The sequence below is a fragment of the Marmota monax genome, unplaced genomic scaffold, assembly GCF_021218885.2.
Source record: "Marmota monax isolate L192 unplaced genomic scaffold, Marmota_monax_Labrador192_F-V1.1 WCK01_AAM20220418_F8-fsc00063, whole genome shotgun sequence".
NCBI classification, from domain to species: Eukaryota; Metazoa; Chordata; class Mammalia; order Rodentia; family Sciuridae; genus Marmota; species Marmota monax.
The window spans coordinates 3,744,627-3,758,690 of NW_026693726.1; the positions used below are offsets into that span (position 1 = coordinate 3,744,627).

General features: G+C 41.2%; 1 protein-coding gene across 1 annotated transcript in view; it reads left to right on the forward strand.

Moving 5' to 3' along the window:
• Nucleotides 1–13,724, forward strand: part of Trpa1 (transient receptor potential cation channel subfamily A member 1) — a 58,837-nt gene extending 45,113 nt beyond the window's left edge. The window contains exons 24-27 of the mRNA XM_046460561.2: nt 7,052–7,120; nt 10,317–10,427; nt 12,143–12,240; nt 12,937–13,724. Of these exons, the coding sequence (XP_046316517.1) occupies nt 7,052–7,120; nt 10,317–10,427; nt 12,143–12,240; nt 12,937–13,153 (495 nt within the window). The 3' untranslated portion in view covers nt 13,154–13,724. The remainder of the gene's footprint in view (nt 1–7,051; nt 7,121–10,316; nt 10,428–12,142; nt 12,241–12,936) is intronic.
• The last annotated feature ends 340 nt before the right edge of the window (nt 13,725–14,064 follow it).

Sequence of the window (14,064 nt, forward strand, 5' to 3'; positions counted from 1 at the left end):
ATGGACACTCCTGCTTGTTTCCAAAGTCCATATGAGTGATATGATTTTTCCCAACCTTTCACCTTCAGCCTATGTATGTCTTTTCCTATCAAATGCATCTCCTGTAGGCAGCATATAGTTGGGTCTTGTTTTGAGATCCATTCTACTAGCCTGTGTCTCTTAATTGGTGAGTTTAAGCCATTAACATTTAGGGTTATTATTGAGATATGGGTTGTTCTTCCAGCCATATTTGTTTATTTATGTTACTAAACATGGTTTGTTTTCCTCTTTGATTATCCCCCCCCCCTTTACTGTCCTACCTCCCACTGTTGGTTTTCATTGTTATTTTCCATTTCCTCTTCCTGTAATGTTTTGCCGAGGATGTTTTGAAGAGATGGTTTTCTAGCTGCATATTCTTTTAACTTTTGTTTGTCGTGGAAGGTTTTAATTTCATCTTCCATCCTGAAGCTTAATTTCGCTGGATACACAATTCTTGGTTGGAACCCATTTTCTTTCAGTGTTTGAAATATGTTATTCCAGGATCTTCTAGCTTTCAGAGTCTGTGTTGAAAGATCAGCTGTTATCCTGATTGGCTTGCCCCTAAATGTAATCTTCTTCCTTTCTCTTGTAGCTTTTAAAATTCTCTCCTTATTCTGTATGTTGGGCATCTTCATTATAATGTGTCTAGGTGTGGATCTCTTATAATTTTGCACATTCGGCGTCCTGTAGGCTTCTAGAATTTGGGATTCTGTCTCATTCTTCAAGTCTGGGAAGTTTACTTGTATTATTTCATTGAATAGATTGCTCATTCCTTTGGTATGGAGTTCTATACCTTCCTGTATCCCAATGACTCTTAAGTTTGGTCTCTTAATGTTATCCCATATTTCTTGGATGTTCTGTTCATGGTTTCTTAACAGTCTTGCTGGGCTGTCTATGTTATTTTCAAGTTGAAATACTTTGTCTTCATTGTCTGATGTTCTATCTTCTAAGTGTTCTACTCTGCTGGTAGTACTCTCAATTGAGTTTTTAAGTTGGTTTATTGCTTCCTGCATTTCTAGGATTTCTGTTTGTTTGTTTTTTATAACCTCTGTCTCCCTGTATCGTTGATCCTTTGCTTCCTGGATTTGTTTGTGTAATTCCTTGTCGAAGTGATCTTTCATTGTCTGATTTTGCTGTCTAATGTCTTCCTTGATACTCCAGATCATCTGAAGCATATATATCCTGAATTCTTTATCTGACATTCCATCTGCTGCAGCTGTTACCTCTTCTAAAGTTGAGTTGACCTGCATTGCTTGTAGTCCTTTCTTTCCTTGTCTTTTCATACTGCTTGCGTTTCTTTCTTCTTGGTGAAACTGTTGTGTTTTTGAAATTCCCCCCCCCTATATATTTATATTGCTCTTGTATAGTTGAAAAGTCTCCCTTGCAGGTGCGGGCGAGGGCTCTGCTCTGCCCCTCTTCCAATTGGTGTGAGGTGTCTACCACGCCCACGGACCCCTGGGCCTGATCCGCCATTCTGTCGCAGGTCTGCCTACCTTGCAGGTGGGGGCGAAGGCTCTGCCCTGCCCCTCCTACCACGCCCGGGGACCGCTAGGCCTGATCTGCAGGTTGGTCGCCGGTCTGCCCACCTTGCGAGCACGGGTGTCAGTTCCGCTCCGCCCCCACTCCAATTGGGGTCGCTTGACCACCACACAGGCGGGCCGCTGGGCCTGATCTGGGCGCGGGCGAAGGCTCTGCTCTGCCCCTACTCCAGTTGGGGTGAAGTGTGCACCACGCTGGCAGGCCGCTGGGCCTGATCCGCCGGTCTGTCGCAGGTCTGCTTACCTTGCCGGCGCGGGTGGCGGCTCTGCCCTGCCCCTCCTACCACGCCTGCAGACCGCTGGGCCTGATCTGCAGGTTGGTCACAGGTCTGCCTACCTTGCGGGCGTGGCCGGCGGCCCCGCTCCTCCCCTCTGGCTCGACGACAAAGGGAGAGAGACTCGGGTATCTGTGACTCACCCTCCCTACCAGGGGACCAACTGTTTCCGTCGCCGCTGGCACCGATGAAGTTCTCTCCTTGGCCTCTCTCCGATGACATCAGATCTCTGCCATGCTGGCATCCCCTGTTCTATGGCTGAATCCCATTTTCTTCTCTTCCAATAGGCGGAGCTGTGCCCTCTGATCCGAGCTTCTGCCCTCTATGTGCTGACAGAAATCCCTGTACGGTGGCTCCTGGGAGTCTCTCAATCCTGTTAGTCCAGAGCCCTTTCACTTATCCGGCCCCTCCCCCTGTTCCTCCTCCCAGCCAGCCAGCCAGGTCCTGTTCACCAGAGACGGTTCCCCAAGGATCTGATTACACTTGCAGCCCCACCGCGTGTCCTATATCCCGAACGATGAACACCCTCTCTGTCATTCATCTAAGCCCCAGTGCTGTGGTGGGGTGATCTGGGAACCAACAGTTTAATTTTTCCGGACCCATTTGGTGGGCACGCCCCCAGAAACTGGCGGCTAAGATCTTGGGTGTCGCCGCTGGTGTTAAGGGGAGGTGGGGATCTGGAATCCCCTCTGCTTCCCTACAGACACGCCCCCAGAGAGATTCCCGAGGTTTCCTGGCTGCTTGTATCTGGAGGGGGTGGGAGTCACACACCTGCTAACGTGGATTCCGCTGGGAAGGAATTCTGTCGGGGGAACTCTGGTGATGTCACCTCTCTGCTATGGTGGGCCCCAGGCTCCTTGCCGAGTGTCCGAAGGGAGGGGTGGGACTGGTCTGTCTCTGGTTGGTTTCAGCTCCCGGTTCGCTATTTCATGAAGGCTTGGCGAGAGACCTCTTCCTAGAGTCCCTGCACCGCTCCTGCTGCGCTGCGTCTCGGAGGCTATCCGCCCTGACGCGGGGGCCGCGTGCAGGCAGGCGATAGTCGCCAAGTCGCGCGGGCAGTGGCTGGCGGGTCTGGACCTCTGCGCTGTGTGGCGGAGATTCACTCGTCTAGCGCAGACTGTCACCTCCAAAAATCCTACCGATTCCCGGCCGGTCTCTCTTTAGTGGAATTTTGCTAAGAGTTTCTCAGCAGGTCGAATCTAAGCGTATCCATGTGTCTCTCTGACCCCGTTGTTGAGGAGGTACTGAAAGCGCTGCCTCCCCTCTCACCGCCATGTTGGATCTAGATGTATTAATTTCATGTTGCTATAACAAATGTCTGAAGGAACTAATTTACAAAGAAAATAGCTTTGTTTAGCTCACAGTTCTGGAAGTTCAAAGGCATGATGTTGGCACTGGCCCAGTTCTGGTGTGGGCAGCAGTTGGTGACACATAATGGTGGGAACACACATAGGAACAAAACAATAACATCTCAAACTAGAGCAGAGGCAGAGAAATAGTATGGGGGGGGAACTCATAGTCCCTTTCAAGGGCATGACCTCAATGACTTAAGGACCTCCGCACAAGGCCCCACCTCTTAAAAGTTCACAGCATCTTTGAATACCATCACCCTGGGGACCAGGCCTTTACATATGGACATCTAGGGGTCCATACCAAAGCAATGGAAAAAGGGATACTACAAAATCTGTCATTCAGTATTTACATGGTGCCTGGGGTATACCAGGGACATCAGGAGGCTCAGGGAGTGCATGCATTCATTTGACAAATAATTGCCAAGAATCTACTATATGCCAAATACTGTTGCTGGTTCTTGGAAAAAGTAGTGAATAAAACAGATCAATACCTGATTCTTATATGATTAGAAATCAGTCATAAAGTAGGTAATAATGGATAAATATGTAGGATAATGTAATGGAGGTAATACATGAAGGTAAAGAAGTAGAAAGTTGAGTAATATAATAAAGATGATGGTGTGAGTTTCTTGGAGCTGGAGAGGGTCTCAGAGAATAGGCAAAGACCTTTGTAGAGTGTATTGTCTTTACCCTTGAATTTCTCAGACCAGAGATTCAAGTGGGGAAGAGGCTGTCCTGCAGAGGCTGTTAGCTGCATTCAGATGCCACCTTAACCAAGTCAATGTCTAGATACCTTCAGCAGACAGGGGAGTGCTCTTCACATGGAATTTTCTAGAGGATTTTCTCAAATCATGAGCATCTTGGCTGATGGATTTTAGTCCTATGAAAATTCTAATTGGCATGATGGGAATTGTTAACCCTTACCAATTTGCACATATATTGTTTCAGTCAGTTTCTCTCTCTCTCTGTCTCTCTCTTTTTTTTTTTTCTTGGTTGTTGCTGTGACTAAAGGATCTGACCAGAACAATTTTAGAGGAGGAAAAGTTTATTTGAGGGTTCATGGTTTCAGAGGTCTTAGTCCATAGAAGGCTAGTTCCATTCCTCAGGGCTTGAGGTGAGGTTGAACATCAAGGTGGGTCAGGGTGGCGGAGAGAAGCAACTCACATCACAGTGATAAGGAAACAGAGAAAGAGACTCCATTCTCCAGATACAAATATATACACCAAAGCTACACCCTAATTTCCACTTCCTCCAGCCACACCCTACCACTTTAGTTATGGCTCAATTAATCCCTATCAAGGTATGTATTCACTGATTAGGTTAAGACTCTTACAACCCAATCATTTCCCTCTGAACCATCTTGCATTGTCTCACTCATGAGTTTGGGGGGACCCCTCACATTTAAACCATAACATATGTGTATGCATTCTACTTGCTTCTTCTGCATCTGATTCGGTAACACAGACTGTGTTAGGCATTGTTTCTGGAAAGAAATAAATAATGCAGACTCCTTAGTGTTTTGATTCACTTATCTGCTACAAAAACTTATCTGATTTTTTTTTATCCTTGAAAAATAAAGGATAGTGCTAGGAATCATAGAGGATAATATAAGCCCACATTCTTCTCTTATAATGGCTTATGTTTGGGAAGATGACTATTCACAAGATAATTTGGGTTACCAATAGTACAACTTCTCACCACCATGAAGATGCATGCACCCAGCTCCCACTGAGCATCTCTACCTGCATGTCCCAAGGGAAAATCAAACCCCACAGAGTCAAGACTAAAGCCATCTTTCCTTCCAAATTTGTTACTACCTTGCAGTAACATCTCATAATGGTCTTAGAACATGGGAAGATTTTCTTGACCACCCCCAGCACTTTCCCTCATTCCTTTCCATAATTATTTGCCTTCTATGTCTACTCTGCTTGGCTTTCACCCTCGACATTCTTTAAGTTGCTGCTACTGTGGCTCCTCTGTCTAACCCTTCCTACATATTTTCACTACAGAGATGGCTAATGAAAATCTGGACCTTCCAATGTCTCTCTTATTTTTGTTCTATGACTCTTTAAAAGCTTCAATATAGCATGCTCACAAGCATCCCTGTGATCTTGATCTGATCTTACCCAAAGTCTACCCTTCCTAGGAGTGTGCCAGCTTCCTTCATGCCTCCTGGACTCTCATAAGCTCTTCCCTTTGCCTGGAAAACTGTCCCTCCATGAGTTAACTCAAAGCTTTCAAAACTCAGCTTAACTGTCATCTCTTCTGGGTAGAATTCCCTTACCAATGTTCTCACCGCCCCCTCATTACTTTAATCTGAATTGGGCACTGCCTCTTCAAGTTATCATGGTTTTGAGGACACAAATTAGAGATAATAAAATCTTCTTTCTTGGGGTTTATGAAGATTGCATTAGCTAACACAAAACACTTAAAATGGTGCTTGGCACATGATAAGCATCCAACGAATAATAACTATTAATAGTTGATAATTGACCTGTTTTGTGTCTCACATTTCAGAGCCCAGGCAAGCATCTGAAATGTGTGAAGAAGAAAATATGAGATGATCAGTTTTGATCTAGGCTGCTATAACTTGGACAGAACCCCCATCTAAAGACTTGCTCATTTAAAACAAAAATCCTGACAATTAAAACCTATTTGCTGAACATGTATTGCTCTCAATGCCAGTTTGCAATTTCTAGAATATATTCTCACACTGTTCATTCGTTCAGCAAATATTTTATACTATATATTATAGTTTACAAAACACTGGACATATAGCAATGACCAGACAGACAAAGTCCTTCTCTTGTGGAGATCTTGGGCTCTCAACTCCCTGAGAGCAATCACTGGCTTTCCCTCTCTGATGCAGCATCCAGGATGCCAGCTCAGTATAGACAGGGACTAAACACCTAAAAAAATAAATAAAAGAATGAGTCAATTTAATTAGATTAAGTAGATCTAAATCAACAGCTTCCGTTTACCTGATTCTATCTAGTCACAGATTTCTAGAAGGATTTCTCACCAGAGTTTCACCTACCACTGAAGTGTACCTTCTTCTGCCAAACATGTGAGATATAAATCCTTATTCCCTAAGATTAATGTTTTAACTTTCTCATGTTGGCAAGTCACTTTTATATGCCTTAGTTAAACTAAATACCTGGAGTTGCCAGCCATGTTGCATGGCTACCCCCAATTGCATTTGATATCATATCATCCCTGTTCTCTCCAAAAAGAACATATTTTTTATCTTAAAATGGATTGCAGATTAATCTGTAATGTCTTAAGCTTTTATGATAACAGTTAAGATCATTGTACTGAAGACAGTACTTTGCACATGATAAACATTCAATGAATACTGAATACTCTTGCAAAGGTATATGGGGTTTGCAGTTTTGTGTAAGGTATATTAGCAAAGCATTACACAGCTGTTGCTAGTAGATCACATGCCCACTCCTCCACTTTGGCCAGAGAGACCTTGCTGAAGTCTGAATGGTTACACCCCCTGCAAAAGTTACATGTTGACACCTCATCAACAAGGTGATAGTCCTAGAAGGGGCCTTTGGGAGGTGATTAGTGCATAATGGCAAAGTCCTTATGAAAAGGATTTGTGCCTGTTTAAATAGGATGTGAGAAGCTTGTTGGACTCTTATGTCCTCTACTACATGAGAACACATAGAAGTCATTCTAGGAGGAATCACTGAATCAGCTAGTGCCTTCATTCAGGAGACTTTTCAGCCCCCAGAACTGTTAACAGTATATTTATGTTATTTCTAATGTACTCAGTCAGAGATTTGGATGTAGAAGCCTGAATGGACTAAAACAGTGCATTTTTAGATGGGTCATAATTAAATTTTATGTTGTACTTCAGATCGGTTTGGCTGTCGGGGACATTGCTGAGGTACAGAAACATGCATCATTGAAGAGGATCGCTATGCAGGTAAGTATTATATTTAAAGCTTACTGAAATGATCAGTGTCATAATTATTTGCATATAAGAATAGCAGATTTTCTGAGAACACATATTTATATCCCTATTTATTATGAATATTTTCTCAATACTGAGTTATATCCTGTGTCTGCTTGCATGCTCACTGGCATACCTGCTGTAGTCAGAGCTATTGAGAATGATGAAAAATGTTCCAGAACAATCTAAGCAGAGAAATGGAGACACGACCTGAGCCTCTTTATGACAACACGTGGCCATACAGATAGCTAGTAGCTAGACCAAGAACATCACTGGTCTGTGGTGTTGTGTATTGCCACAGACCAGCTGTTCAAAAGAGCTCCTGATATTTTGGCATGGAATCATTGGGTGCCCACAGCAGGTTTTATATGTAAGTTTTGATTGTATCCATGAGGCTTTTGTTCTGGTGTGATATCCCTGTCATTTTTCTAGATGATTTGATGTAAATTTTGCTATAGTCAAAGGTTTTTGTATAGGTCCTTTGCTACTGAGTCTTATGAGGTAGTTTCCTATCACACAACACAGTTATTTCTATGCTCTTTATTGTTTTATCTTTAAATTTCAATTTGGAGTGAGATTATTTGATGCTTCAAGAACATCAGAATATCAGTAGTATGTAGGCATTTAGAATTTAGGCCAGTTTAGAGAAAGAAAAACCCATGCTAAAATGTAACTTTATTCGAAAAACAATGTTTCAGCACATGGTATGTGTACTGTATAGTACAACTTAGCATGAGAACCCAGAGGGAATAAAGGGATATGATCTATGACTTATATTAGGCTGTGCCTACTTATCATAGCAATTACACATTCAGAGAATGAAAGATCAAAACTCAACTGAGAACTATCCTTAAACTTTACACTGTATGACTTAGCTGTGTATTGTATAGAGAGTGTGGGACATCTAGAGACCAAGAATATATGAATTTAAAGATTACCACGTACAGAAAATAAATGCAAAAACAATTAAGGGAAACTGCATAGAGAAGATGGGATGAGTGAGCATTGAAAGATGGTAAGCTTTAAAAAGGCAGTGAGTGCTGGGCCCAGTAATCCCAGCAGCTCAGGAGGCTGAGGCAGGAGGATTGCAAGTTCAAAGCCAGCCTCAGCAAAAGTGAGGCTGTTAAGCAACTCAGTGAGATCCTATGTCTAAATAAAATACAAAATTGGACTGGGGATATGGCTCTGTGGTCGAGTGCCTCTGAGTGCCCCTAAAAAAAAAGGCAGTGAGACTCTTCCAGAAAGAAGGGAGTAAGTGGGAACAAAAACCCAAGGCATAACTAGGGGAAGCAGGTGAGGTACTGTTACGAGGTCTTCTTGCCTGAAGCATGGTTCATGAGGTTGTTGTAGCTGAAAAGGGCTTTGTTCACAAACAGCAAAGAAAAACCTTCACTTTGAAATAAAAGGCAGAAAATGACAAAGTACTTTGAGTTATCTTGTTAATGAGTAGAGTTATTATCAGTCTTCACAAAATAAAAATGGTATTTGAGATGATCTGCTGTTATCTAGGCTTACTGGGGAAAGACTGAAAAAAAGGAAGAGCTAATGGTGTGTTGGGACTCGAAGAAAGATGGGGTGCAGGGCTCCAGGTAGGTGGATAGGAGAGGGGATAGATAAACCCCAGCATGACTCTTAACTGCCCTAATAGTGCTTTAAAACACCAGTGGAAATAAATTTTAAAAAATAATATAGACAACAGCGCTAGATAAAATGTTCTAGGAAAGCCCACTGAAGTACAGGGTCAGGAGGGCTGAGCCAAAAAGTGTGATCCTACATTGTGTTTATTCTGGTCCCTGAAGGCAAACAGCACAAAGCTTAGGACCTTTTTTTGTTCCTTGTTTTGGATCAACAACAGCATTGACTAGAAAGCTAGGGGATGGCTCTTCTCTTCTTTCCCTTGAGTTATTTTAAAGCAATTCTTTACAACCATTGTGAAACCTCTGCTTACAACCCCTCCAGGACCATACTTGAGAGAGTCAGTTTGGTAATTCCTATAAAGTTAATAAACAGGGGTTTTGCACACCATATCCTCTCTGTTGGCAAACTCAAAACTTGAATAAATTGACTTTGAGTAAATAAATAATAACATGTAACCTCTAAAAAATAAATATGGCAAGGGGAAAGGAATATTACTCTAAAGACCCAAGGGGACAATAGGAACTCAGAAAAAGTATTATAGAAAAATCAAAGAAAATATCTCACTGGTATTGTTAGCACAGTACAAGAAAACATAATTTTTCTTGAAGCTGAAGTTAACATGTAGGAAGTTGCAGGGGGAGGGGTAAGCACCATAAAAATAGCAGGGAAGTCAGACAGAGTCTTATAGGGGTCAGTGGGGACTACTATTCTAAGCAGTACGATCAGGGAAGTTCCTACCATCTCACCATTTATGACTATCAATCACCTAAACATCCAGGTATTGAAAAACATATGGTCATAGATGAGAAAGCAAATCTCACTATGTGGAAGTTATGATAAACATTTTTAAGCAACTGACACAAAAAGTGTGAAAGATGAATTTGGCCAACACAAAAGGAAAATTTAAAATAAAAAAAATAAATTCTAAATGAAGCTTAAAACAGAAGCATTGAGTGAGATAAAATATTATACCTTCCATTTATATACCAAATAGAAATTTCTTCAGTACACCATTTAGCACCTGATAGCATAGCATAAAAATTCTCTGAATACTCTTAGACATACTAGTTCTATTTTTTTTTTTTTTTTTACTCTTTTACGTTATGTTCCCCTGGTTAAGCACCCTGTACTCTCCCTTCTACATTCATACCATCCTCTCCCCAGCTGTGACATTTGGTGGTATTATAATGCTCCAAGAGCAAAGACTGTCTGTTTCTTCTTTATACCTCCAATGCTGATCAGAGTCCCTGAAAACTAAACACCTGCTGACCTAAATTGGATTATTCCCTTAACAGCTTGTCCCCACCCCAAAACATTGTTTCCCTTGTCCTGTGGGTGGATGACGGAGGGGAAGAGGTGGAGGAAGGTGACTGAGTAAGGGCTGAGGAATCCTAGCCAGCCCAGCTCCTGTGCATACATTAGGACACAGGAATCAGTCTTTATTTTTCTGTACTCATGATTACATCTATGTAATATAAGATTTCCAGATATTAATTAATGAGTCTATCAATAAATCCAAAATACACTTTAGGTGGAACTTCACACCAGCTTAGAGAAAAAGCTACCACTCTGGTTCTTACGCAAAGTAGATCAGAAGTCCACCATCGTGTATCCCAACAGGCCCAGAGGTGGGAGGATATTGGTAAGTACACTGAACCAATAGCAGCATAAGCAACATGATGCTTCATTCTTTTGATATCCATTGGTGCCTTGTTATAGCCTCTGATTCTGCTCTGCTTGTGGGAAAGAAGCAGTTGTAGGGATGATGATGATGATGATGATGATGATGATGATGATGAAGAAAATATATGATTAACACAATGTGAAAATGACAGTCAGTGGGCAAGGAGACTTGTTTTTTTTTCCAGGTAGCTCATCCACAGCATCACAATTAAATATGCCCATGTCCTGGGAGAACAGACAGGTGACAGACCAGTCATAGCCTTTTAGTTTCTTATTTTTCATATTATAGGTTTAACTTATTTCTTTTTCCTAGTCACTTGCCACTTGGAAGATTTCTGTGTACATTATGTGCATATATGTGTGTGTGTATGTCTATACATAGAGCACACAATAAAGAACACACATAAACACACACACACACACACACACACACATACACACGGAGAATGTCCACTGTATAAAATACACAAAGTGATCAAAGACCAAGCAAGACCATTGCCTTCTCAAGGACAAGGGAACATATCAACAGCCAGATGTTCTGGTTGCTAATCCTGACCATGCTGGGCTCTCCCATCTCTCTGACTGTTCTTCCCGAGTTCTTTGCAGTTCTTTTTTCCTGTAGAGTCCTAAAATGGTCAAGTTTGATCTACAAATTATCTAGGCTTTATTCTCACTTCACACTAACTCCCATCCTATTTCACACAAGTGAATTGCAATTGCTGGCTGCACACTAAATATCTTCATTTCTCCAGCTGAGAGCTGCCTTTGAGCTCCAGACCCCTATGTCCAGCTGCCTACTTGACATTTCCACTACCTGTCTTGAATCTACTTCAAACTTGGCATTACAAAACCAACCTTCACTCTTCCATGTCTCACCCCCTCTTCCCATCCCCTATAGAAACATAGCGAGAAAGTTCTGTCCTCCTCTAAGGTCTTCATTGCAATTCATGTCAACACTGTTCATTTACTTATGTCATCCTTGACATCTTCTCTCCTTCCCCCTCTCTCTTACATTTGGTACATTTAATTTTCTGGGAGACCTATGCAAGTAGCCATGTTCTCCTGCCTGGACTCCTAACATGATCTTGTTCTTGGCCTTTTACATCTGCCCTTGACCTTCTCCAGTTTAATGGACACTAAGCTGAGTGTACAACTCATTGGTAGGGCACGTGCCTGCTGCACCAGGCCTGAGTTTAATCCACCCCCCAATAAAAAAAGAACACTGAATCAAAACAAAATTCATGAAAAATCATGTTTCGGAGACTTTCCTATGTGAAATTTGTTCATTAGTTCAATCATATCAGATAATGGTGTGGAGCAGTTTTAAAGAATCAGTGAATCTTGTGTGAAATACCAGCACCCATAAAGGGCATTTTTCATGAGAATTTATAGAATGATCCAGTTTAGCTCTTTCCTTAAACAATTACCCACCCATTTTATGCTGTCTGTATTATTTGTACATGTTTTTACTTTTCTTTTATATATGACTTCATCTTATAACTTTGTACAGGGCTGTTTCTCACAGTAGACTGTGAGCTTTCTGTGGGCCGTAGCTGTGGCTTATGAACAGATGTGCTTAGTGAACCTGGCTCAGTGGCTGAATATTGGTACATTCTCAGGAAATAGTTCCTGAAGTGAATTCAACCTGAGTAACTATTTTATTTTATCCCACAGCGTTTATTTCATTACCTTTTTGGTAGCCACGAAATAAGACAAGAAATATCAAATACTGATACATGTTTAGAAATAGAAATGTTGAAACAGAAATACCGGTATGTATCTTTTTCCTTCTATCTATATTTGAGAATTTAAAACTCTTAAATAATATAGTATATATTTATATTGTGTATTGGTCTTTATTTCCTATGTGAAGCCATTTTTTTGACTGATACAGCTAGGGTATTGAGGATCATGAGACTTTTTTTAAGACTCAAAAACTCATTTGGCTGCTGATCACTGGTTTGCCATTATCTAAGGATAAGTGAGTAAAAATTAAAATGGTGATTTCCTGATTCTCAGGGGCAATATTATAAACTGCATTTGTCATGAGCTGTCTGAATACATTAAGCAAAGCTCTGAAAACCTTTGAGGATCTGTGGAGTAGCTGTGTCGTTGACAGCAGTTAAGCACAAGGGCTTTAACATTAGTTTACCTTTTTAAACCTCTAATTAACTATTTACTAGCTCTGTGATCCTGGAAAAATTGCTTAACCTTTCTGTGCAATTAGTTGCTTGTCTGTAAGCTAGGAACAACAGTGACAACAACTAGCCATGGACTAGTGTTACACTTTGGGAAATTCACTTATACTTCAATGCAGTGTATTCTTTGGGAGGGCCGTGACTATCAGAAAGCTATAATCTGTACCCATTGAATTGAGAACATTACTGGAATGTTCTACAATGCCTCCTATACCCGGAAGGGCTCAAAGAAAAGCTGACAATAAACTCATAAAACGTGTGTTCTTTTAGGCTGAAGGACCTCACTTCTCTCTTGGAGAAGCAGCATGAGCTCATCAAACTCATCATTCAGAAGATGGAGATCATCTCTGAGACAGAAGATGAGGATAACCACTGTTCTTTTCAAGACAAGTTCAAAAAAGAGCGGTTGGAACTAATGAGTAGCCGATGGAATTCAGTGTTGAGAGCAGTCAAGACAAAAACACAGTACCTGGAGCCCAGACTCTGAGTGGGGCTTCTTATGAGGATACATGACTCACTGCATCTAAGTTCACCTAGAAAGAGTGAGGAAGGAGCAGAAATCTGATTGATGCCACTCCATGGGAAACAGTGGTTCCTGCATTCTTTGTCAAAGTCAATTATTTCTCTCTATTCATATTTTCTGCCAATCACTAGGTATTGAGAATATCTTTGCAGATATGTTCAAGTTGACCTTTAATGAAAGGTAATATCATCATTTGAATGAATAGAAAACTTATTTGCTAGAACACACATTTAAGGATAAAGGAGTAATAAATATATTAACTATTAAGCTAGAATGCAAATAGCAATACTGGATTCCTGCTTGATAATTATATAACATGAGATGACTTAGATAATAGTCCCAAGTGCTAGATTGAGTTCTACCATGTGGAAAGCTTTTCTGTGTTACAAGAACCTTTAGTTGCACAACGTGTACTGTCTGTTCCGATGGTAAACAGCCCAACACTTCTTGCTGATGTTACTTTGAGCCATGTATTTGAAGTCGAAATTAGTAGACCTTATGCTATGCATGAATTGTTTTATAGATAATGTGTTATTTCTGTATATTTTGTTTTCCCATGATCACAATAAATATAAAACCTGTGTAGTCATTACTCAGCAATTATGGTACAAAGTTTTTATTGCATTTAGGATTTTGAGAACTGCAAGAATGCTTCCATCACATACACCCTTTGTTTAGTACAAAGTATGAATTACACACACACCTCATCACTGATCTCTAACTGTATTCTATTCCTCCCAGCCTGTCCTTTCTCCAGCACTTTTAAAGCTCAATTTATATAGCATCTATACTTCAAAATTATCCCTAATGGTCCCCACTAATTATGCTCCCTGCCTCCTCCGAACTGTCATATGTTGCATTTCTCCTCCACCCTT